Here is a 24474-nt window from a genome sequence, read left to right on the forward strand (position 1 = left end):
GCGAACAGTAAGTGCGAAGCAGTGCAATTATTGGTCGATGGTGTGCGTCGAGGTAAGTCGCGTTACTGCTCCACCGTACTCACACCGATAGCTCACCTCACCCGCGCTTCTAAGAACGGCGAGGTAGAGGACGACGCCCATCCACGACCCTCCAGTGAGAGCCTCGGAGGAGCTAAGCACCGAGCCTATTTTGAGAAGAGCACCGAGCCCTCGAAGTGCCTTTGAAGCGTAGTCACGTATCCGCAATATTTCCATAATCTTACCTGTCTAGAAGCCAACACGGCGAGGCTTCCTCTAAGATGGGCCCAAGATCCACTCTCGTATATCCCAGAGCGGTATGCCGGTACCAGTCCCGCTACATCATCGTGAGCTTGCGCTTGTTGATTCTTGGTGCAACATCTAGCAGGCGTTTCGTGCCAAGTAGTTCTGTTGAGGCATGTGTCCTACGATCGGACTCTCTCCGGTAGTCGTCGGTGTGCTTCATGTATGGCTTCGTGAACGACGTACCGGTATGGCGAGTGCCGCGCTAAAGAATATTGCGGAGCCCCACGCGCCAGCCTCGAGCAGGTTGTATTGAAATGGAATTCCACGGCCTCGATGCGCTATCCGATCCACAATTGCATTCCTGCAGGATAAGCTGACTCGGGCTTCCATTCGATCATACCAAGCGTGGTGAGGCCGTTACAAGCTCGCCGATCTTCAGGATGTCCGTACGTCATAGATGGCCATCGTATCAAGCACAGGAGAGCCGGCCAAGAGCAACAAACTCCATGGCATGGTGTACTTGTCAGCCTCATCCAATTGTTGGGACGCGTCCCACCGTGCCGCTCGGAGGGCGATGGACCAGAAGTGGCGCCCGAGATGTTCCGGTGGCAGGCTCGCTTGTATGCATCTCAGCCATACGCCTCGGTAATGGCTACTGGAGACGGGATATCGACATCAATGTGGCATAGCGTTTAGGTGGTAAACAGCGCATTTCTGTGAGTGTGGAGATGCTTGGCAGGACTTCGGTATCTAGACTCAGCGGTCCGACAGGATTGTGTCGTGCTTGGTTTGCTTGGGCTGGATATCGGCTCCATATGTGGTCTTCGGAAGTGCGTAACACTGCGTCTTGTTAGCTTTGGAGCGCGATTTATGGGTTCTTGTCCGTGCGAGAGTCTATGCAAGACGCGTCCTAGATGGAAGCTTGATGTAATGGCCAAAACCTAACGCGTTGCTTATTGTCTGGACATCCGGAATTACGCAAGGTGCGGGGCTAGGCGTCGGCCGGGAGACTCACAACCAGGAACAAGGAACGGCTGCGGGATATTCGGCGGGCGCGAGGCATTTTGGCAGTATTGGGAAAGTCGAGATATAAGAGTGGAGTAATCGTCCCAACTGAGTGGAGATGGAAGGTGGCTGAGTCGAGATTGCCAGGCGACTAATCGAGTGTCGCGTGACGGCAAGCCGGGAACCTGCTTGGCGCTGAACACCACCAAGGGCTTATCAGCTGGCCAATCCCCATGTCTCGGTGCCATCCACGGCCTTCGATTCCAATGCAGGGCAAACCTTCTCCAAGATGATGATCCAGGACGAAGACTACTTCATCCCGCCCAAGAGCGGCCGGTACCGCTGGTACAATGAACCCCGCCAAACCTCCATCAGGTCGATAAGGATGACTGACGACAACACTGCAATGAACGATTCGAGCCCCTTGCTGCAACTACCTCGAGAACTGCGCGATGAGATCTGGGAGCTGGCTTTCAACTCGACGAGGCTGACGTTCGGCCTGCGATACACACCCCGCTATGGCGAGAGGTATCTGAAGCCTGCCCCACATTCCCTCGCGCTATTGCGCGTATCCCGCCAGATACACATCGAAACACGCGACATATGGCTTCAGCGTGTTACGTTCAACTTTGAGGACCCTCAGACTATGCTAAACAGACTCTCCGAGTTACCTGAATCTACTGTGTCCAAGATCCGCCACCTTCGGCTGATCGGCTCCCCAATGATGCGTTATCTCAAAGGGTTCGACGACCTCATGTATCGTCACGAATCGATCTTTCAGCTTCTCCCTGCGCTCCGACTGGACTGCTTGACAGTTTTTGCAGTAGCCGCTGCTGCACCGGAGTATGACGCCATCACGAACTTGATCAACCGCGGGAACGGTTGGAAGGAGCTTCGCTATGTCACTCGGAGTTCGCGCATGCTCGGCTTCAGCCCCTCCAGGAGCCACGGATCTCGTGAGACCGGTGACATATGCCGTCAGCCTCAGCCGAGATTCTGGAACAAGAGACTGTGGAACAGGGATGGAGAAGGCTCCGGATCGATTGTTCAGGTCTTCAGGTCGACAGAGGAGAACGACTGCACGTCCGTTCTTGACCCGAACAGGCGAGAGTCTTTCGAACAGAACCCAGAAGAGCATCAACTCCAGGGATTCGGCAGGGTGGACGATGAGGATTTGACAAAGGGTGCTGGCGCCCGAAAGGCGTTGCTTGTCTTGGTGAAGCGCGGCGAAAGTGTGGACGTCACCCAGAAGTCGCCTGGGTACGGAAAAGAGCGGGACATGAAGGCAAGGTTTCACAAGAGGAGTTGGAGGGTGCGAAAAAAAGTCATCGTTTGGACGCCACTTGATGCGGAGAAGGACGACGATGATGTTGGCAATGGTTGGGCGAGGCCTCAGATCCGGCGTCCACCATACGGCTTTGACGACTACTACGATATCGACGACATATGAGAAGAAGCAGATGAGTCGAGACTGGACTTCTTGGCGTGGCATGAGTGCACCACTCATATCATCATTTTACCACATTCAACATGATATTTCCAACGCTCGCACTTACCGAGGACTAACGTCTGCGGCTAATGACGCGGGGTACCTTTATCTCAATTCCGGTGACAGCAAGACCATCGAACTGCACCTTTGGGATTTGGCCTTCCCAGGCGAAACGCCATCAAGAACGGCGAGACGGACGAACATGAATAACGTATGACTGATTACTTTAGATGTCTTGTGAGGTGGCAGGTCTTTCATGTTGGAGGCCGGAACGACTTGAAACTGTTTCGAGCACGGACAGTTCGACACAGTCACGGCTGCAAAAGCAATTGACCGCTGGCGGTCAAACCGGGTTGCGCATTTCTGATTTTGAGGTTTTCGAAACCTATATCTCCTATCCACGTGGGTGTTATTGGCGTGCTAACTGTAAAGGTCCCGATGATAGACATTTCGGTACATTCTTCAGATATTTTCGAGCAGGCTCAGGTAGATAGACAGCAAAACAATCTTCATCCTCATAATCAACTCCATCTCTCATGAGGGTTCGAGCTTTTACGAGCGCTCTATGTGTGTGAGGTAAATACCTATCCGACCAGATCATCGTCTCGATGACCCAAGTCTTGGCAACTATCTACTCTAACACAACCCCTAGCCACGAACTCAATGAGACGCACGAATAACACCAAAACAACAATTTCAGGACATGACGTTCAAAATCACGTTACTTCCCTCCGAGCGAGTACCGTGATACGCAACCCCGGACAGACTGTCCAACAAGGTACTACCTCACACCATCCAACCCATGCAGAACTTCTGAACCTCGCCAATCCGCGCCACACACAAACTCGAAATTCTCTTGCCTAGAATTCCTGCTGCTCTTTCGCAAGAACCTCATCTTATCGATCGAACGAAACTGCCAACATGTCGCACGAATCAGTCTGGTACTCGCGCCCGCGCAAATATGGCAAGGCCTCTATCGGCTGGTATGTATGCGACTGAAGCTCAAGAGGAAGAGGAGGTATCAAAGAAGATGGACTGTGCTGACGAAGAGTTAGTGTCGTTACCGGTGACAAGAAGAAGGCCGGTATCATTCGCAAGTACGGAATCAACATGAGCCGTCAGGCTTTCCGTGAGAAGGCGCAGGACATTGGGTTCGTCAAGGTATGTGATTAGCTGCGGAGGGTGATGTTTCGCAACGAAACAAGGGAAAGAAAAAGAAGGGACGGGAACGATGAGATGGGGGCTGACTAGGAGACAGTATCGCTAAGCGCAGCCGCGATGGGCGCAGAATTGTGATGAGAGTGTCAGAGAAATGATACACGAGAGTACTACATCTAGACGCCAAGACCTCGATCACGCGGATAGAGATGGAAGACGGAAGGAAGAGATTATGCATCGGTTTCCTAGTATGTAGCTACCATGCTACTACACTGTTCCCATATTCTCAAATGAGCGAAACCGATAGCTCCTTCCATATCACTCCTTGCGCCCAATCGTGCATGCCATCAATCAGACCTTGCGCCCTAGCCATCAAACACATCACGAGCCTAAAACTCAGCGATATGATACGCATCCAACGCCTCCTCAACCTCCGCCACAGGCTCAGACACCAGATACGGCCCCTGCGGATTCATCACCTCAATCCCGCTCCCATACCCCCCATCCACAACCTTCACCGCACTAACCACGCCCTGCCCCTTGCCATGCCCCTTCAACTCGCCCACTGACTTGATCGCCCCAAACCTGCTGCCATATACCCCACTATTCTCCTCATACATCTTGTAATACGGAAACCCATGCGCCGCATACACTTCGTGAGAGAGAGGCCGAGTAAGCGGCTTCCGCCCCGTGACAGTTTCGTACAGCGCGGCATTCAGGATCTGCGCGTTGAACACGGTGGTTTTGGCAACGTCCCAGTTGGGGCGGAGGGTGTCGCGGTGGATGACTTGGTGGATGAGGCCGCCGGCTGCGAGGTTCATCTGTGCGGTTATGGGGTCTGGGGGGCCGGCGCCGCGGAGGCGGAGGACCATGTGGATGGTGGATTCTTTGTAGATGCGGTAGTCGTCGAAGTCGCGGGAGTCTGGGGTGAGGGTTAGTATTCATTGGAGGTATGTGTGGTGAGTGGGTTGGGTGGCTGGCTTACCTTCGAGCTGCTTCCCAGCGTAGATCAAACGCATGTCTTGCGTGGGTATACCCGTTACCTCGCGGATACGTAGCTTGAAGTTGCTGATGGGCTCCAGATGGGTAACGTCAAACGTCTTGGTCGTGCCGTTGAGCTGCTTCAGGAAGATTTGCATGGGCTCACCGGGAAAGGCTCGTGGACCGGGCAGCTTGTAAGGCGTGATTTCGATCTGGATACCGGCTGTAGCTTCCTGTCCTGTGATCTGCGCTTCGACTGAAGCCCCGCTGTTGCTGGGCATAGCGACAAACTGCCGGACTGTGCCGTCTCCGTGGGCGATGCCATCGATCCACTTCTGTTGGGGGACGACGATGTAGTCTTGCAGAGGAGATGTGGCTTTGGCGTCTGCAGGAGCCTTTCCTAGTCGGATTTGTCGGCGGAACTGGTTGGCTATGGTCTCGATGGCGGGCTCGGCGGAAATGACGTTCACGCCGCCGACATAGATTTTGATCTTGTAGGGATGCATTTGCTCTTGGACAGGGCTGAAGTTGATCCACATCGCCTCGGATTCTGCACGCTTGTCAGTTGGACATTCGAGTTTCTAATCAGTTTCGATGATACTTACGGTACATGGGGAAGAAAACGCCGCTCTTTACAATCATCGCCTTGGGTATTTTGGCGCTGTGCCGTGACACCGCTTCGAGTGGAAAGGCACCGAGGTTAGGGGGGAGGTAGTTCGACTCGGAGATATCTGGCACACGGACTGTGCGTCGGAAGGAAATCTTGAGGTCGTCATTTACCGTAATGGTATCATTTTTCAGCGTACACGACATCCCGGACTCGAGTTTAGACATGGCTGCGGTTGTTCAGCTGAACAGGTTAGCAGTGCGAGCTGGGTAGATCTGCGCGCACAAAACCTAGAGTCTTATGTGGGTGTGAGGGTGAGAGCGGGCCGGATAGTAAAATAAGTGATGATCAAGGTAAGTGTAGGAGAGACCCAAGGTACGGAATCAGGAGCGCCGAGGTCGCCCTGACTGACGAAATTGAGGGTCTATTTCGTTATTAAATTCGATAAAGTTAGGTTCGGTTCGTCGCTTGTGCGATGGCATTACCAGGTTCACCATTCGACTGTCCCATTACATATTCTTGTGCTCAGTGGCTAACCGAAGTAGGGCTCATACCAGACCCTTCCGGCTCTCCTCAACCACTTGCAAACTCTTTTGACAGTCCCCGCAGTATCCTCTGACCCAGTCCTCTACCTGCTTCTCTTTGCCCTTCTTGGCGGCGCTTTCTAGGAGCTTTCCAACCTTGCTACATTTATGTGTCTCATCCAGTAGCCAATTCTCGTATTCCGCTTCCACCACTTCCTTCTCAATGCGATTGACGACGCGTAAAGCAACGAGTAGATCGTGACGGTGCGAGCCGAGGCTTTGTCGCGTGCGGTGGAGGCGCTGGGTGCTATGCGTAGAGGGTTTGAAGAAAGACTGGGTGGAGACGGTAGATGAGGGATCGTGGAGGAGGGTTGTGAACGTCTGGTGGCTGTATACAGTTAGCTGAGTTGGCATCTCTAGGTGAAGAAGCATACCATTTGTTATCAGTGCTCGCCGCGACTGGCACTGAAAGCTCAAGATTGGTGTTGTTCCGGTTCAAGAACGACTCCTCGATATCGCGAATGTAGATCGAGCGGGTCATCGTAGTCGATGGCTTGACACCCAATCGCGACATGTAATTAGCGGCATTTCGCTCGTGCCACCAGCTCCAACTGTCCCTGGAAGTATAGAAGAAGTTGGCTCCACCGCTGACTAGCAAAAGGCCAAAGAGCAATGTGTGTGCTGAGATAACTTTGCCAAGACCGGCTACGATCGCCAATATCCAGCTCATGACTGTTGACACCACACTTATAATGATGTTCCCTATGTATTGCGCGACAAAAGATGCGGTCGTCTGCGGTCGTAATTTGAACTTCCGAGGTCGATTCGGCGGTGGTATGTCCTGCGCATCGAGCTGTACAGCTTGTGTTTCGACGCCGATCTGGCCAAAAATATTTGTGACCTTGTTCGTGCTCCTGTTGTGGCCGAGCCTGGCGACTTGATCATTGACGACATCAACAAGATCTTGCGCCTCAAGCTCCAGGTCTTGCAGGGCTTGGCGTTCGATGAGTTTCCTCGCAAAACGTGGGTTGCGCTTCCAGTCCACCTTTGTGTGGATAGCAAGCTTACATCGCGCTTTTGACACATGTGTGATGACTGTTTTGCTGAGAAGTACGAATCGATCGTGGCCTGGCAGGTACCAGGGTGTCTTGCGATCTGAGACCACGTAACAAAGATGGTCGTTGAGGACTTCGATGACCTGGTAGTCGTTTATGACAACAGCTCCGTTCTTACCAGGCTGTGCAATTTCGTACTCGAAATCTCGTCGTTGAAGGTTTTTATCGCTCGTGATCCACGGCCCTTGGACGATGCGGGATGCTCTCCGTTCCCGATATAGTAGCTGGAACACCGCACTCTTGTCACCGAAGAGTATATGGAATAGACCTTTTGCGCTGATGTCGTACTCCTTCTCCACGGCAACCTGCGTCATGCCAGCTGGAGCGAAGACTACAGCTTGCGATGGTAGTTTGAACTTGGTTGCGTTCTTCGCGGCACTTGCGCCGGATGGTCCAAAAAGATTACCATCAATGCGCAGGCTGGTCTTGATGTTCTTCCCGCCATAGCCTGTATCAACAGGGGTGTCTGGAGAGATTTCCTCCCAACCCTCCTCACCAGGGGCATTGAGGCTTTCATCCGTCTCCATCCTGATCATTCTCTTCATCGTTTCCTCGAGGTTGTGCTCTCCAGAGGCAGTATTGCGTACGAGGAAATTCAGTCGACGCAAGAGCAATTTTAGAGGCTCGAGGAATGTCTTCACAGTGAGCCTAGTGGCGCCATCCTCCCTTGCGCCTGACTTGAAATGGAGAAAAAGGAAGTCGCAGTCCTTACCGGGAGCAGCAGTGACTTCATCAATAGAAGACATGCTTATACCCGTGATAAGTACAAGACCCAGGTGATTGCTGTAGAAGTAGATGTTCTTAGTTGTGACGTACACGCGCCCGGGGAACTCTTGTTGATCTGTCGGATTCCATACGGCTCGGAACACCAGCACGACTTTCTCCGAGCGTGGCACTGTAGGGAACAGTATCCGGAACTGAGCGTCTTGCATCCGGAGAGCGAGAGGGTAATAATTTGGGAAGTCGACCTCGTCATGGTTGGTTTTTGTGAGCGTCGGAATGGGTCCGCCCATACTGCTCGACTTGCGATGAACAGCCACAGTAGGAACGGGAGGTGTTCCATTCTTCTCATCGCTGGGTGCAAGGACAGGAGACGGGTTGACAGGACTCGGAGGACCAGATTGACTGCGGTCGCGCGTGTTGGTCTCATCTTCGCGCCCAAGGACATTGACGTATCCCCAGTTGACCGAGCCCCAGAGGTTAGCCATGAGCCCACCAGGCATGTTACCTGAGCGACCTGTCCCGAGACCTCGCTCTCCGCTTACAGCGACAGCGGCTTTGCTTAGGTTGGTCGGAGCCGGCGGGCTCGCAAGGGTAGAAGGCGCAAGACTGGTATATGGAAGTGTCTGGCCCATGACAAGCCGAGTGTCAGGGAGGCCAGGTGCAGGCGCAGCAATCTGTCCGACCTGTACAATGTTATGACTAGCTGAAGCAAGACTTGCGGAGATAAGACTAGCAATGCCACCGCTGGCGGAAGAGGGGTTGCTTCCACTCAGCTGAGGGCTTACTGTTGATTTCCTTGTCAAGTCGAGCTTCTCCATGATTCTGGCAGTGTGATCACGGCGGCTGCTATCGCCTTCAGTTGTTGTGCCACGTCGAGCCGACACATCGAAGCTACCGCGTGTCGCATTGCTATCAGCGCCAGGAACGCCGAGCGATTCGGTACGGTCCATGCTGACGGTGTCTTCACCAGGCTGGCCGGCTTGTCCCTCGGAGGTCTTTGCAGCGAACTCAGGGGCCACAGGAGGGCTTATAGAGAAGGCGGCGTCGACAGAGGCAGCTCCCGACAGATCCTTGGATGTATCTTCCAGTGCCTTGCGCTTGGCGACCTCAAAGGAAGAGATCCATTCAGTGATGTCGTTCTGCGTCTCGGCCTGTAGAAGGATCGTCGTGTCTTTCGTCTTGACTTCGAAACAGAAGCGTCGCTCCTCAGCAAAGGCTGGTCGAATACCGCAGAGTAGAACACCGATCTTCTCTGATTCTTCCACGGCGCCGGACCGGGTGCCCTGTGTCAGCCAGCCGAAGATGCCGTTCTTGACGAAGAACCAGCGCCTGACCCAGTAGGTCCTGGCCGGCTTGCCGGTGATTGTGCGCTGGAACAGCCAGCCCTGCTTTTCAGCCTTGTCGCTGCCAAACTCAGGCTTCGCTGGGGATTGTAGGTTCGCGGACGAAGGTGCGGCACCGAGGTATGGGACGGTCGAAGCGGCGTAGGTGTCCAGCTCTCGTGATGGTCTTGCGCTGACTTCAGCGGCACCCTCGATCTGCTGGCGTGCTAGATGGAGCTCCCTCTTGAAGACACGCTCGCCGTTCTCCATCTCCTTGCTCCAGCCCCGCACGCGCTCGACATCGGAGGTCCACATGTTGAAGCCCTTGTTGGACGCATCTGTTGCCGCCTTCATGTCGCGCCACTGCTCGTTGACGACCTTGACGAGTATCTTGTCCAGTGTCAGGCGCACTTGGGGTGCCAAGACGCAGAAGTTCATGCTGGCCTGGAGGTATGCCCGTCGCGCCTCGTGCAACTGGAAGGCATCTTCTCTCAGCGAGGACGCCTCCTTTGTTTTGATCTGGCCGGCGTACCGCGCAATGGCTCCGTCAAAGGTGCGCTGTGTCGAGTCGAGGTTCTTGCGCGCCTCCTTCAGCATGCGCAGGTCGTTGGACACAAAGGCCCGCATGGGTTCGCACATGGTCGCCTCAGCCCTCTTCATGCTGCGCAGCGTGCCGTTCCAGAACTCGCGGGCGCCCTCGCCGAATCGCTTCAGGGCCAGGACGGTGTAGTCGTGGTCGACGACGGCTTCGGACAGCTGCAGCGGCGGGTGCGATGTCTGTATGTACGTGTCCACGAGCCCCTGCATCTTGTTGCACTCTGCGGCAAGCGTCGAGGTTGCGCTGATGAAGGAGTGGAGCCATCGCTCTATCAGTTCGATCTGGTCGCCGTAGTGGACGGCAGTCGCGCGGAAGGTGGGCGAGTCGAGGGCGGCTTCTTTGATGACGACGGGTCTGTATGCAATTGTCAGCATGCCCGTGTATTCGGTCACATCGTCTCGGCCTACATCAGATCCAGCGGCCGTGACACGGGCTCTATGCTGAGCTGCGGCGGCTTCTCCTCCGCCATGCTGCCGACTCTTGCGGACAGACGCTATAGGAATGGGTATCTCAGAAGCAAGCAGAAGGAGACTACACAGGCAGGCTATTATACATGGTCGGCGGCGTGGGTGGGCGTGTCGCGTGGTGCACCTCCTCGCCCATGCACCGCTCGATTGGTGTTGCGGCGGGTCCATCGTCACCGCCGCGGCGAACGTCAGTTCGCGCGCTAGCGCCTACTCCACCAAAATTTTGTGAAGGCCCGGCGCGAGACGCTCCTGCACAACCTCGACGTCCACAACATCCACCATGGCAGGCACCAAGGAGAAGAAGCGCAGCAGCGGCGTCAAGCGCGACCTGAACGCCGCCAACGAACCCCCCGCGAAAAAGGCCAAGCTGCTCGACAACACCGACGATGAAGGCTCCGACAGCGACGGCGGAGTCTCGCTCAAGGTCAACGAGGAATACGCCCGCAAGTTCGAGCACAACAAGAAGCGCGCCGAGCAGTTCCGATGTAGGCTTAGTCAGGGCATAGTCACGTTGAGTACTAACTTTGTGCAGTAGAGGAAAAGTACGGCAAAGACAAGGCGTTCCAGAACGGCGGCGACGAGTCGGAAGACTCCGAAGAGGGCGTGGAGGAGGACGATGCAGCCGAGCTACTCGACGAAGATCTCGACGAACAGGTCAATGCCACCCTCCAGGCTCTGCGCGCAAAGGATCCTCGCATCTACAACAAGGAAGTCAAGTTCTACCGCGAACTCGAAGAGGGCGAAAATGGCACAGACGAGAAGAAGAAGGAGCCATCCATGACACTGCGAGACTACCACACCAAGAACCTGCTCGAGGGGAAGTACACGGGCGAAGACGAGGACGAGGATGTGCCGCCCAAGACATATGCGCAGGAACAGGAGGATGCTAGGCAGGATCTCGTCAAGGCGCTCAAGGATGCCGACGAGGAAGAAGACGACGACTTCATCGTCGCAAAGGAGAAGCCTCAGAAGTCCAAGAGCGACAAACCCAAGATCACTGCCGAGGATGTCGAGAAGGCCGACCAGGACCCCGAGACTTTCCTGTCCAACTTCATGGCATCTCGCGCTTGGGTACCCACACAATCTGCTCGCTTCCAGCCCCTGCTGTCCGATGACGAAGAAGAAGATGCCGCGGCAGACGAGTGGGAGAACTCCTACAACCTATACTTTGAGGATACAACGGGTGCGAACGAGAAGATCATGACATATGCGCGTGATGCTGTCGCAAGCACTACGGTCCGCCGAGACGACAAGAGCGGCCGACGCAAGGCCCGTGAACAGGCGAGACAGAAGAGAGAAGCCGAGAGACGAGAGAAGGAGCAGGAGCTTGCACGTCTCCGAAAGCTCAAGGTGGAAGACATGGAGAGCAAGGTCAAGCAGATCCGCAAGATCGGAGGTCTGAGCGGCAGGGACTTCAACATTGACGAGTGGAAGGATGTGCTGGAAGCCGACTGGTCAGATGAGCAATGGGACGCCGAAATGCAGAAGCGCTTCGGTGACGCCTACTACGGAGACACTGTCGAGGATGAGGAAGAAGGCGGCAAGAAGAGCAAGAAGCCTAAGAAGCCAAAGTTCGACGATGATATCGATATCAAGGATCTCGTCCCTGACTTCAAGGACGACTCCGAAGAAGAGCGACCCGACCTCTCATCCGACGAGGAAATGCCCGACGCTGAAGCAGAGGACGATGACGAAGAAGCTGGTACATCCTCCAAGAAGTCCTCCAAGCAGCGCAAACAAGAACGCGCTGAAGCCAAATCCACCGCACGTCGCGACCGCCGCCTGATAGAAAACCTCGTCAACCAGAACCTCGAATACGAAGCCGCTCTCGCCGCCAAGCCCTCCAAAGCCGCCTCCCGCTTCCGCTACCGCGAAACATCTCCCACAAGTTTCGGTCTAACTGCGCGCGATATTTTGCTTGCAGACGACAAAGCCCTGAACGACTTCGCGGGCCTGAAGAAACTCGCCGCGTTCAGAGATCCCATCAAGAAGAAGAAGGACAAGAAATTTCTCAGCAAGAAGGCTCGCATCAGGCAGTGGAGGAAAGACACCTTTGGCGATCCTGATGGGCCCAAGGGCGGATTCGAGACTCTGCTTGGCGAAGAAGAGGCCGCGGCACCCAGGCGCGACAATCGTGACGACGGTAATAACGACAGCAACATTGTCGAAGGCGAGAAGAAAAAGAAGAAGAGGAGTCGCAAGAGGAAGGCTACTGCTGTCGAAGCGTGATCAGTTCTCTAGTTTACTCGTATACCACTGTTCTGCGGAATTGATACCTTTAAGTCGTTTATCTAGCCATATCTTCACATCCATCTCTTTACTACTCTGACTTACCACCTGTGGTTTTCTAGAGCTGTTCCACCACACCACACCTACAACAACCCTCCAACACCCCCTGAATCAAACTCACGATCCCTTCAGGCAGCCCGCCAGCCAGCATCACCCATCCCTTCGCCACCACAAGTCGCGTCACAGCACATCACCAGCATCTCCACGGTCAAAAGCAACAAAGATAAAACCGACCAAGCGGATGTAAACCCTAGATAAGAAAGCGGAAGCGGGATCGAGAACGATCAACGCAAGGGAGCGGGCCGTCAGGGGACGACGTCAAAAATAACTACCATGCTACACACAACGCCAACGCCAACAGCTAAAAACAACTCTCGCGGGTCGCAGACCGACGCAGCAGTTTGGACCGCGAAAAAAAGGAGATATCGTGAACGTGGGGTCTGGGTAGATGGCATAGACGTCGTTTTTTCTTTTTGAGGATGCAAGAAACAAAGGGGTGGGTCAGACGAGTGAGGCTGTGCTTTTGCACTCCCCCCTTCACCTTGGTATACCTTTCTCGGAACAGCTTGGAGCCAGGGTTCTGTGTAGCTTTTTTTCTATTTTATCGTTGCGGTGCACCGTTTCGGGGTGCCGGTGCGTTTTCGGGTAGAACGTGAGTAATGGTAGTGTTGGGGTACAGTAGTCTGTCAATGGGCATTTCAGTTCGGCGTTATACTACATGTCATGTTGCAATTCAATACATGGAATGGGGTGGTGATTTATTGATGAGCTATTACTTTCGCCCAGCAGGCATACGCCGGTCCATCTACTACCCAGAAACCAGCAGGTCCAGCTCCTACGCGTGCCGCATGCGGAAGGTATCATGTTATCGTCATGTTAAGCAGTGGGATTAGTCGGAATGTTCCTTTCCGTATTCCCAAGTAACTGCACTGAGCCGTGTGAGGGGAGTGGACTCGAGATAGTATTCGTCCAATTTCGGGATGGTTGTCGTGCGATTGTAACGGTGATATCAGCCGGAGGAGGGTCGACATCGGGTATGGTGAGGTCGCACAGTGATCGCACAGAACTCGAAGTCCCTCTACTGGTCGTCGGCATCGTCGGGTTGGTCAAACAGGAAGTTCGCGGCCAGCTCCTCGTTCTTGTCGCATGCAAAGTATGCTTGGATAACAAGATCGCGCTCGAACCCAAGGCGACACAGGCGCTCGATAGCCTCGCGCTCCTCCTCAGTTACAGAGATGGCCTGGGCACCGGGTGGCAGCGGCGCGTCCTCGTCTGCGTCCTCGGCCAGGAGCTGCAGGAACTGCTCTGGATTGCTTGCGATCATCTGCGCCAATTGAGGGTTGCCCGCGCCGACCTGCTGTAGGATGGGCTCAAGCATTTGTGGCTGCTGCTGTACAACCTGTCGTAGCTGCTGGAACTGTGGGTTGTTGCGCAGGAACTCGAGAGAGTTGGCGTTGAGCGCACCGGCCGCAGCACCGCCGCCAGTACCACCGGAGCGGGCACCGCCAGCACCTCCGCGATTTTGAGCAGCCTGGGCAGCGGCCTCGAAGAGGTTCATCGGCTCGTCACCTCCGGATGGTGCGTTTCCGGCAGGCGCAGGTGTCGCACCTGTGTCGCCGCCAGCAGCGGGCGTTGGAGAGGTCGGGGCACGGGCTTGTGCTTGTTGCTGTTGCTCTTGGAGCGCGCTCTCCGGAATACCCTAGAATGATGTCAGCACGTGTGTCGAGGCCAGAATGGTCACTTGTCCTACCGTCAGGAGATACTCAACCGCGCGGTCGGGGTTGAAGTAGGCGGCGCGCATGGCCCGGTCAATATCAGCGCGTGCGAAACCCATGCTCTCCATATTGGCAATGGCGGCCTCGCGCTCTCCACCCATAGTCAGAGCCGAGGGGTCATTGAAGCGCTCGCCGGATGCCTGGGCTGGCGCGGGAGAAGGTGTGGCGGGGGCGTTTTGTGTGTTGGATGAAGGTGCGGGCGCGGCAGGAGCTGCGGGCGTCTGGGCTGCTGCTGGAGCGGGCGTTGAGGGCGCTGCTTTACTTGACGATGCGGCGGCGGCCTTTGGCTTGGAGACCATGCAGACGATGAAGCCCTTCTCCTCGATGTTGTACGACTCGACTGTGTTGGCATCTTGCAGGATCTTGCCTATCGTCTTGTGTCAGCGACTGTGCTGAGCAGCCATGTCACCTCAGCAGCTTACCGGAGTAGATGAGCTTCTGCTGGGGAACTTCCCAGCCCTTCTCGGCCTGGATCTTGGACTTGAGGGTGCCAATCTAGAGTGTCTGTCAGCAGGGCGGTTACGATAATTTTCTGGATGTGGCGGGTCTGCGCACCGTTTCCGAAGGCTCGGCCTCGATGACGAACTTGTTTTGCTTGAGGTCCTGCAGAGGTTAGCAGGCTGTAATGTGTGGGACAAGGCAGTCGATGTCTACCTTGAATGTGATCTTCATCTTGGCGGTTGCTGGGTGCGTGGTTGAAGATGGAGCTGGGTGGGCGGGGTGTCGGAGTCGGTGTTGGAGGTGAGGTAGTGGGGATGATGAGGCAGTTCTTGGCGGGGTTTAGTAGTACCGCGTAGTGAGAAAGAAGGTAAAACTAGAAGCAGGAGCAATGTGAATGCGATTGCAGCCTTTATTCTCACAAAGCGAGCGTCGTTTGCTCAGAAGGTCGTGGAAACACGGTGCACTAGGCTAGGCTGTCGTCAACCACAGTCAACTGGTACACATTACCACTTGACACTGCCACTCACACTGACACTGGAGCTGTACGCCACAGCTCTGCTAAGCCGACGCCACATGTGGCGCACCTCCAGGCTTCACTGTCCAGGCGCATCCTGCATCGTTGATCGTGAATCCTGATCGTGAATCCTGATCGCTAATCCTGGGCGCAAAAGAGACCCCTAGACCTATTCCTCGGTATTGATGTACCCACCACACATACCAGGTGTTACTAGCCACGAGAGTTTACTTTTTACGCGGCTGCTGACATCCAGCTCAGGGCTCGAATATCGGTTGCAGGGCCCCAACGGCCAGAACACGGCCAGTGACGCAACAGCAGATCGCCCAGCCGCAGCTTCATCTCCTCCCCGGCTAGTGTGCTGACATCGCATCGACACACGGCACGCTTCCACATGCCGCGCATTGCCAACTCCAAAATCTTGACAAGGTTGCAGGTGCTGTCATCGTCGTCGCCCAGCCGGTTGCTGCTCATCGCTCGGCCCTTTGTTTCAATCCCCGCCCTAGAGCCGCCATGAGTCGCTGGCCATGAGGCGACGAGACCGTTTCACCGCCTTGCCAAACTCTGGCTAGGACACGCCGACTGTGTGACTGTCGCCTATTGATATGCTGTGCTCTCCGCACTGCACGAGGAGACTATCGTCGGTCGCACCTCCGTAATGCCTCGCCAGCGCTTACCAGCCGTGGCAGATCGAGCGAGTATCCACAGCTCATCAGGCGTGGAAATTGTCCGATCGCGTTCTCTCCAGGTTGTTTGTTGTGTCTGCCGAACGCATAGTCAAAACAACGCGTCAGGAAATGAAGGGCTAAACTTACCGCAGCTCCACACCATAAACTTTGACAGGTAGGCCCTTGAGCTGTTTCCGGCTCTCGACGCCTGACCCGGTCTCGCTCGCGATTGGCCGCTTTGGCTCGTGTTTCGAAAAGACAAACTGTTTTCCTTCTTTTGCATCAGATTCCAGCGCATCCGGCCTACTGCCACCACGCTGAATCGTAGGCTTGCCATCATACTCTCAGCTCTGCGGCCGTGCTACTGCATTCTGCTGTGCCAATGTCGCATCGCCATGCCCTTAGGACTCGGTACCCATGCGCTGAGGTCGTGCAGCGCCATGCTCGAATGATGCTTGCGTGCATCCCAGCAGACTAGTAGGGGTTTCCCCGTTTGTCCTACGCGTATTGCAGGCCAGTCCACGAAACAATGGGCACACATCAGCCTTCTCGACTTCACACAAATTTATTATTACTACTCGTCCCTCCCCACATGCTCTCCCGTCTTCACGCCGCTATCCAGTCCCTTTTTCGTCACTCCCTCGCTCGTCATCCACTCGTCACTCATCGTCGAACAGCGCTCGCTTCACAAAACCCATCGTATTCCTTAGTCGTTCCACCGAAGATCGGCCAGCTATACCGTACATACTATAACCGGACTAGACCCGCATCAGCCACGCCCCGTAACGGCTTGCTCGACTATAGTAGCTGCAGCTATACAGCCGCATTATTTCCTGCAACGCGTCCGACTCGCGCCTGTTCGGTTTCGCGTCTCTCCACAGCAACAATACTGGGGCTCCATCTTGCATTTCAACCGATAGTTCACCCACTTCTCTGCAGCATCCTCTTCGGTGTTCTTCAACCAAAACCAATTATCGACAATCCCCCCTGGAACCCCCTGGTACTATAATACGACTATACCTCCCGTCTGTATCGGTACCTCGACGTACTCCAGGCTGACTGTCGCCTTCCACCAAGAGTACTCAGGCCAGGGTTTGAGCTGACCAACAACCTTACGCCTCTCGTCCATCATGTTGCAATCTCGAAAATTCTACCTTTCCCTTGTTGGCGTTGTTGCATGGTCAAGCACAGCCGCTGACACCGTCTTGTCTATCTTGGAAACGGCATCTCTTTCTTCGTCTCAATCCTCCCTGGTCAGCATCGCTGCTGTAGCGAGCACTTTCGACGTCGTTTCTCTCTGCTGTGTCGGCTTCTACATATTTCACAATGTGGGAAACGTCCGCGGAGCCCTAGAGCGATCAGGTCGGGCAAGAAAGACTTTGGTAACGGTCAGCGTTCTCATATCTGGCGCTGCGTTGGTACTGTCTCTCATTTCGATCATCATGATCAAGTCGAGATGGGCAGAGGTCACAGCCGACCCTGCTGTTGCGCCGGTCTCAAATTGGGACAGCCATGTTTCGGGACAGATCGCAGCCTGGGTCGTATCATGTCTCAGTCAGGCCATCCTGTACACCTCATCGCTATGGAACCGCAAAGCACCCAAAGTTCAGACTGTCATCACATCAGGCCCTCGTGACTCAGTCATGAGTGAATTGCGGACTTCGCGCCCAAGCCATCTCAACTTCGCAGAGCACACCCAGCTTGCGACTCCCATGGCCATTCATCAGCAACCCGAGGTCCTTGGAGCCTTGCCCTCGCCCACCTTCTCTACACGCTCATCGCAGTCCCTCAGATCTTTCCGAGAGTCTCTACGTCATGTAGTCCGCCCAGTCAACTCGCGCACTACTCTCATCAGCCAGAAGTCCTTCACCAGAGACGCCCCAGCCAGCATCTACTCGAACCGACAGTCGATTGACACTGTCTCTCACTCCGATGGGTTCGATAGCTGGGACACAAGCAGCGTGAGCCTTCCAGCACGCGATGTCGTCTTGCAGCAAGCGGCGCCAACCAGGGGCACAACATTGGAGCCGATCCCCGGCAGCCGTCCTCACTCGCCCGCTCGCGCGCTGGACGGTCCGTTTCTGTCAGAACTCCCAGAGGAAGATGATGAAGATCTGCCCCCGCCCCCGAAGATGATGCCAGACATCTCGCGCCCACCGAGTCCAGCATGCAGCGAGGCTCACATCCACCCCTTGTTTAGGTCGGAGAGCCCATCAGGTCTGCCACCTCCAACAATGACCCCTGGTACGAGCATCATCGCCAGCCCCTACTCCAACCAAGCCATCGCATGCCCGCCACGATCATTTAGTCGGATGAGGTCGAACAGCAATCTGAGTCAAACCGCCATGGGCCCTCCCTCTCTCCACCAAGCCAGAAGCTTCACCCGTGAACGCTCGGCAAGCCTCCAATCAAAGTCCAGGAGCCCATCTCCCCCCAGCCGCGAAATGACACCTCCCATCCCCGACTTCGTGCTCAACTCCTCCCCCCGAAGCAGCATGAGCGGCTCCCGCCGCGTCGCTCTCCAGTACTCCCCTGATCGATGATAGATCATCACGGGGAGTACTACCTCTACTCCCTTTATGTCACGCATATAATGTGAAAGATGTAATGTCTCTTACGTTTGTACGATACGATTTCCCTTATACTGTTCATACCTTTTCGGTATACCCATTCATGTTACACATTCCTATTCTGTCACTAGCTCTCGCCCTCACGGGGGTTCGATCGAGCGTTGAGCGTTTCTGCATCGCGACTCTTTTTCTTATCAGGTCTGGGCTCCAGCATACAGGGCTGTTCGAGCGGACAATCATCATCTCGTTATGTATAGTCATAGTATCTTATTGTTTTCATATATGACTATTTGCTGGTCAACTAGTCAGGCGCACTGTCAAGACGGAAAGCTAGAAAAAAACCCGGACAAGAACGGACGGGAACAAGGAGAATCGAAGACGAAGTTAGGCCGCAAGGCTGCAAATCGTTATACCCAAAATCAATATAACAAAAATCATCACCATCAGTAATCTACAAGCATCTTCTCCCCTGGATACTTCTGCCCAGCAAACCATAATACGCATTATTGTGAAGAAACTTTCTTTCTCTGCCGAAGCCGGAACCCCTCAGCCTCACCTGTCGTATTCCAACAGTTCCCTTCCCGCAACAACGCTACATGACTGACAACCACTGCCCTTCCCTTACCACAGAACATGCATGATGCCAGCATGACCCCCCTTCGCAACATGCAGTATCTACTCTGCCCAACTTCGGGCCAGTCAGAGTCGACCGTTAGCCGAACTTCCCATTCTACGAGGGAGATCCCCGCTGACCATGGTACGTATACAGCCGCCTCATTTCATTTAAACCTACCGGCCGAATGTTCTTCGTTGTTGGCGAGCGTGCGGGGAGATTGAACCTTATGTGATGACGAGTTCGGGCGTGATTGCCCTGACGCACGCGCGCGGCTTCCGGAGTTTGCGGAAAAGGGTGTGTGGGTGCACGGGCGGACGGGTCGGAGCCCGAGATGGAGCTGTGGTGATGAGTAAGAGCGGGAGCGGGAGGTGGTGTTGAGGGGAGTCTATCGTGTGTTTAGGTTCGGGGTGAGATGGGTCGTATATATGGTTTGTTGGATTGGGGGACTATTGAATGGGTGCAGTGGTGTTGGAGACATGGGGTGTGATACTTGGGGTATCTGGTCGGAGAATTATTCTCGTTGGTGGTCTTGTGGAGAGTCAAGATCGTCGTGAACTTACTTTGGCATGTAGTGTCGTGTGCGCAAGGCTGTACTGCAATTCCCATCGTGTATTTTGGCTCCACACTGTGATCTATTAGCCCTGCGATCAGTTTGAGACACGCTGAACTGATGCAATTTATGACTATCACAATGTAATCGTTCTCAAAGAGGACAGACAGTTAACCACACCACAACTAGTCCATTACGCCAACTAACTGTGCCATTGGCTGTTGTAACGAAAGCGTAGCGTCGAGAGTTTGGGCGAACAGTTAGTTGGTAGTAGTTAAGTTGGTGCCGTGGAAGTAAATGAATGAGTAATCAGAGATTTAATAACAACGTCTAGCCCAAGGAAATCACAGGTATCATAAAGAAGACGATGTACGCAGTCGTGTGAGTTGTGGCGCGTTTGATGGTTGCTCATGTGTTGTGGCGCGCTCTACGCTGACCGCCGATCCGCTTGTCCTTTTGGTCACACGCGACATCAACGCCTCTAGATTCTCTCAGTGAAGAGGAGAGTGCGCGAACTTGTGTCTGCATTCGAACAGTACGAACACTGCACTCGCCTTGCAAACGTCCAGGATAGGAAACCAAGTCCAGAACAGCCTGTCTTGAAACCCCCTTACCTGTTCAAAGTCCCGTCCCCAAGCCACGCAATACGACGCGACGGATGCATGCATGCTGCGCCGCACCCTTCACCACAAGGTATGCGGCTCCGATAGACACTGTTAGAGAACAGTAGCAAGAGGCGAGAGTATGCGTCTTTTTGACTTCAAGTACACCTCAAGTTCGTTTTTGCGTTGCAGCTTCAAGTGAAGGGGGCAGGGGCAATGGTGACGATTCGGGAGGATCGTCCCGTCTAGCGCTGCGGCTAATGACGTGTGACGTGAAACCTGGATGAAGCAACTTGAAAGCTTCCAGAAAGTACGCCGAATGCTTCCTGAAAAGCCCGTGAGAGGGGTGCTGTGATGGACGTTGCAACAGGCAAATGCGATGACTTGAAGTGGCGGGACACGGTGGCGGCAGGGACGATGGGTGATGCACGTAATTTGGGTCATTGCCCTCTTCGGCTGGCGTGCTGCACCGGAAGGCTCGAGGCGCAGAACCAACAGCGCCGTCAATAGTGGCCAGCAGCCTTGGTAATTACTGTAGAGTAGGACTTGGATTCGAGTCGCATGACGACTGCGTGAATGTATGGGTCTTATTTTACAGTACGCGTTGCGATTGTTGCAGGTGAAGAGCTCACGGGCGCTGTCATTCGTGGACTCAGATCCCAATCGGGCAAGGCGCCAGGCCTGACCAAGGATCTCACAAGAGCTTCATCTTCATGCGCCGGATCAACACGATTTCCAACACCCTCGCCAACCTCTTGTTGCTGCTTCACAAGTGCGCTTTCTGCGCTATCTCCTTATACTGACATTTCTCAGCATCTAGTCATCTCAGCGCTTCCGCTCGACTGTGCCACACGGAGCATTCCTTCTGCAGGGTTATTTCTGTCTTGCGAGCACTCGCAACCTCAACCTCTACAAGCAAATCGCGTGTAAAAATATCGAAACGGCTGTAGACTACCTCAAGATTAATTCATGAGTCTACGGATCCTTGACTCGGACTTCGCGTCACGCTGTCAAGCAAGTCACCGCGCTCACTAAGGCGACTGGTCATAGTAAGTACTTCACACCCAGCACTCACGTCGCGCAAAACCATCGCACGAATTTCAACAATGCACGGGTCCAGCAGTTCAGGGAACGATGGAATCGTCCGCTGGCTTTCTGCTACTGACATCGCGACGACCATATGCTGACACGTCTTGCTTACAGCACTACCACCACTCTACCTACCCCACAAGAGGGTGACAATATCAGAAACCCACCCAGAACCATATCTTGGACCCGTAAGTACCCAATCGCATACCCGAAGTTCGGTTCGAGTTTCCGCCACCCTCTCATCATGTTATGATTCCAGGCTAACGGCTGCTTCGTCCAGGTCTCCGCTTACAGGTCTCACATAACAACAATGCCGCCGAAACGAAAGTTCAAAGGCACAAAGGTTATCTCTAACAGCCCTCTGAAGGCACCGCGTAAGTCCGCAAGCCTACTACAATTGCCTCTTGATGCTCCCTATAGGGTTATGCTAACCTTGGCATAGCCGCTAGCGCATTGTCTAATAAGCGAAGTAGTCTTCAGGGTTCGAAGACATCTCGCCTTGCTCCTTCAGTACCGTTCCAAATGACAACGCGTCGCGGTGCAAAAGGCACGTCTAACCACACGAGCTCGGCTGGCCCGTCTAGCGCAAGCTCTGGCAGCCGTCGTAGTTCTCTGGATGAAAACGCGCAAAACGAGGATGCAACTCCCGACCATGAGGATGCGCGACCAGCCAAGCGCAGCCGAACATCGTCCGATTCTGGTTCGCCGCAAAGATCCAATGGCTCATTCGACAACAACACACCCATGAATGGCACCCAAACCCCAGAGCTTCAGAAACCTGCATCTAGTGCGACTTCAACGGCACCAAAAACAGCAGCAAAGAGGAGACGCGCATCAGACGATTCATCACAGTCCAGCAAAACACGTCCAAACGGAGTTCTCACCCGAACCCAAAGCGATGTCTCCGAACAACAACCGCGCAAAAAGCGCAAAACAAAAGAATCGCAAACCGATACCGCCGCCGACCAACCTCCTGAGTTAACTGATGCTAGCACTGCACCCAACTCACCTGAGCAGGTTCCAGATGTTGACGGCAGTCAAAGCCTTCAGAACGTTCTGCCGACCAATGGCGATGCCCCTGCAAAGTCCGGCAGGCGTTTGCCCGGTCGTCGGCGCCAACCGCATCCGGACATCAATGTGGAGACTGATTTGCGCCGACAGCTCAATCTTAAGATGAGCTATCGCAGTCTTGCAAAGGTCCAAAAGGCTTTATTAGAAGAGTTGGCAAACCGTACTACGAAGAATCTTGAAGATGACCCCCAGTATCACAAGAAATGTCCGGAGTACGAAGCCGTCATGGCCCAGCTGGACCAACGCCGCGACTCCCGTCTGGACCAGATCAATTCTCTGCGCACATATCGACTCGAGGAATTAGAGCGCATCCGCGTCGCCGAGGAGCACATTCAGCGAGAGCAATACGTCAATCGATTCCGGGAACTTCAGGATGACTTTATGCTCCAAATATTCTTCCGCGCGAAGCAGCTGGAGCGGGAGATGAAGAGCCAACACGCTGATGCCACAGACGACGAAGATAACATCCTTCCGCCAACATTCAGTGACGAAGTTCACCATGCCGAAGACTATCGCATCGGATCGAAGTTCGCCTCACGGAGCAGGGCTTACGTTGAGGCGGACAAGGAACTTGAGAACGACTCAGTACGACGGAAGTTCACTGCAGCACGAGTTGCCTTTGTTGAGAACGATGAAGAGGCTGATGATTCCATTGAGGACGTAGCTGGTGGCTTTGCCAAGTTTGACGGCCCAGATCGCACCGAAGCTATTGCGCATTACAACATTGCGAGCCTCGCTGATGCTGCCATCGAAGTCGAAAGGACGCCAACACCACAACCAGAACCAAAGGCGATTGAGGTCATTCCAAATGAGCATGCTGCTCTGCTCATGATGCTTGCAGATATATCAGCACATCAGCCGCGTACCACTGCCGCACCAAAACCTCAATACCACTACCCAGATCCTCGTCAGCAGCCCCCACCGCCGCCGCGAGCGACAACACCGGTTATCAAGCAAGAGTTTGTGCGAGAAAAGTCGCCGGAATTTGCACAGCCAGCCATGCCACTAGGATTGCCGTCGCAAGCTGCGCATAGCAGTCCGCCCAAAGTTACCCAGGTCGCAGTGGATCTTACTCAAAATGTTTCCCGTTCGGAGCCCAATGCTGCACCCTCAACGAAAGATACTGAGGTCCCTGCAAAGACAACTCCAAGGTTATCTACACATAGAATCATGGACATTCTCAATGACGATCAAGAAGTCCCAGTCTCGAGGACAAGGGAATCGCAATCCTCAACTCAGCAACCCAGCACACCATCAATGCGGGAATCTTCCATACATCCTCAAACGCCATCTAGGAGCGATGCTCTCAGAGTAGACGCTGTCATGAACAAGGAAGAGCCACCTATTGACCAGGCACTGATGGACGCATTGAGTGGCCCGCCTCAGAGCAACCCACCTTCGTCACCCCCATCGAACACTCAATCGTGGCAACACCCAAGTGTGCCACCCCAGACACGAGAGTCTGACGAGTCCTTACGTCGTCGGGATCCTCTGCAAAAGATCAGGGAACTTCTAGACCGGAAGGCACGCGAGCTTGGTCGAGAACCTCCAGACCGTTCTCACTACAGACAGGCTCCTGCTCACTGGAGAAACTCAATGCTCCCAAGCATAAACACCCAAGACCGAGGGGAAGTCGCGGCATATGATCCGACCAGGCCATCTACTGGGCTGTATGATGCATTACCGGGTAGTTATCATTCGCGTCGGCAATCCCATGAACAAGCTCCTCAGCCATGGGAACATGGCAGGAGGACAAGTGGCCATCAAGTCTCCCAACAATCAGCAGCATCGCCATATCAGGCCCATGCCCCTCAGCCTCACTATGGGGAACATAAGCAAGGCCCAACCCCACCAACACATCAAAGCCCGTATGCACCACCGTCAGGATCGTTGCCACTCCCTCCAAAGCCACCTGGTCCACTGCCATCAGCGCCGCCGATCAACTTCCGTTTCGCGCATTATGATCCTGCGCCGCCACGCCAACCGTATCCACCGCAATCACCAAGCTACCCACCCACCTCACATCCGCCACAAGG

At 54.5% G+C, this 24474-nt stretch overlaps 7 protein-coding genes across 7 annotated transcripts; 5 read left to right on the forward strand and 2 right to left on the reverse strand.

The window, feature by feature from the left end:
* Positions 1-1558: 1558 nt before the first annotated feature.
* Positions 1559-2719, forward strand: J4E86_004026 (uncharacterized protein; the record flags this gene model as incomplete). Its single annotated transcript, XM_051444574.1, has 1 exon — positions 1559-2719. One exon carries the CDS (start codon positions 1559-1561, stop codon positions 2717-2719), a length of 1161 nt encoding a protein of 386 aa, XP_051304199.1.
* A 960-nt stretch (positions 2720-3679) lies between these two features.
* RPS29 (40S ribosomal protein S29) lies at positions 3680-3931 on the forward strand (the record flags this gene model as incomplete). The annotated part of the gene is made up of 2 exons (XM_051444575.1): positions 3680-3741; positions 3814-3931. The coding sequence occupies 2 exons, from the start codon at positions 3680-3682 to the stop codon at positions 3929-3931; spliced, it is 180 nt and encodes a 59-aa protein (XP_051304200.1).
* A 2121-nt stretch (positions 3932-6052) lies between these two features.
* J4E86_004028 (uncharacterized protein) lies at positions 6053-10255 on the reverse strand (the record flags this gene model as incomplete). Its single annotated transcript, XM_051444576.1, has 3 exons — positions 6053-6416; positions 6463-10140; positions 10194-10255. The coding sequence occupies 3 exons, from the start codon at positions 10253-10255 to the stop codon at positions 6053-6055; spliced, it is 4104 nt and encodes a 1367-aa protein (XP_051304201.1).
* A 278-nt stretch (positions 10256-10533) lies between these two features.
* J4E86_004029 (uncharacterized protein) lies at positions 10534-12482 on the forward strand (the record flags this gene model as incomplete). Its single annotated transcript, XM_051444577.1, has 2 exons — positions 10534-10738; positions 10786-12482. The coding sequence occupies 2 exons, from the start codon at positions 10534-10536 to the stop codon at positions 12480-12482; spliced, it is 1902 nt and encodes a 633-aa protein (XP_051304202.1).
* Positions 12483-13620: 1138 nt separating this feature from the next.
* Positions 13621-14989, reverse strand: J4E86_004030 (uncharacterized protein; the record flags this gene model as incomplete). Its single annotated transcript, XM_051444578.1, has 5 exons — positions 13621-14241; positions 14293-14684; positions 14740-14812; positions 14873-14920; positions 14972-14989. 5 exons carry the CDS (start codon positions 14987-14989, stop codon positions 13621-13623), a joined length of 1152 nt encoding a protein of 383 aa, XP_051304203.1.
* A 2081-nt stretch (positions 14990-17070) lies between these two features.
* On the forward strand, positions 17071-18483 carry J4E86_004031 (uncharacterized protein; the record flags this gene model as incomplete). Its single annotated transcript, XM_051444579.1, has 1 exon — positions 17071-18483. One exon carries the CDS (start codon positions 17071-17073, stop codon positions 18481-18483), a length of 1413 nt encoding a protein of 470 aa, XP_051304204.1.
* A 3194-nt stretch (positions 18484-21677) lies between these two features.
* Positions 21678-23904, forward strand: J4E86_004032 (uncharacterized protein; the record flags this gene model as incomplete). The annotated part of the gene is given in 3 exon segments (XM_051444580.1): positions 21678-21741; positions 21879-23876; positions 23891-23904. 3 exon segments carry the CDS (start codon positions 21678-21680, stop codon positions 23902-23904), a joined length of 2076 nt encoding a protein of 691 aa, XP_051304205.1.
* Between the last annotated feature and the right edge of the window lie 570 nt (positions 23905-24474).

This window comes from Alternaria arbusti, assembly GCF_024043155.1.
Source record: "Alternaria arbusti strain BMP 1465 chromosome Unknown scaffold_4, whole genome shotgun sequence".
Lineage (NCBI taxonomy): Eukaryota > Fungi > Ascomycota > Dothideomycetes > Pleosporales > Pleosporaceae > Alternaria > Alternaria arbusti.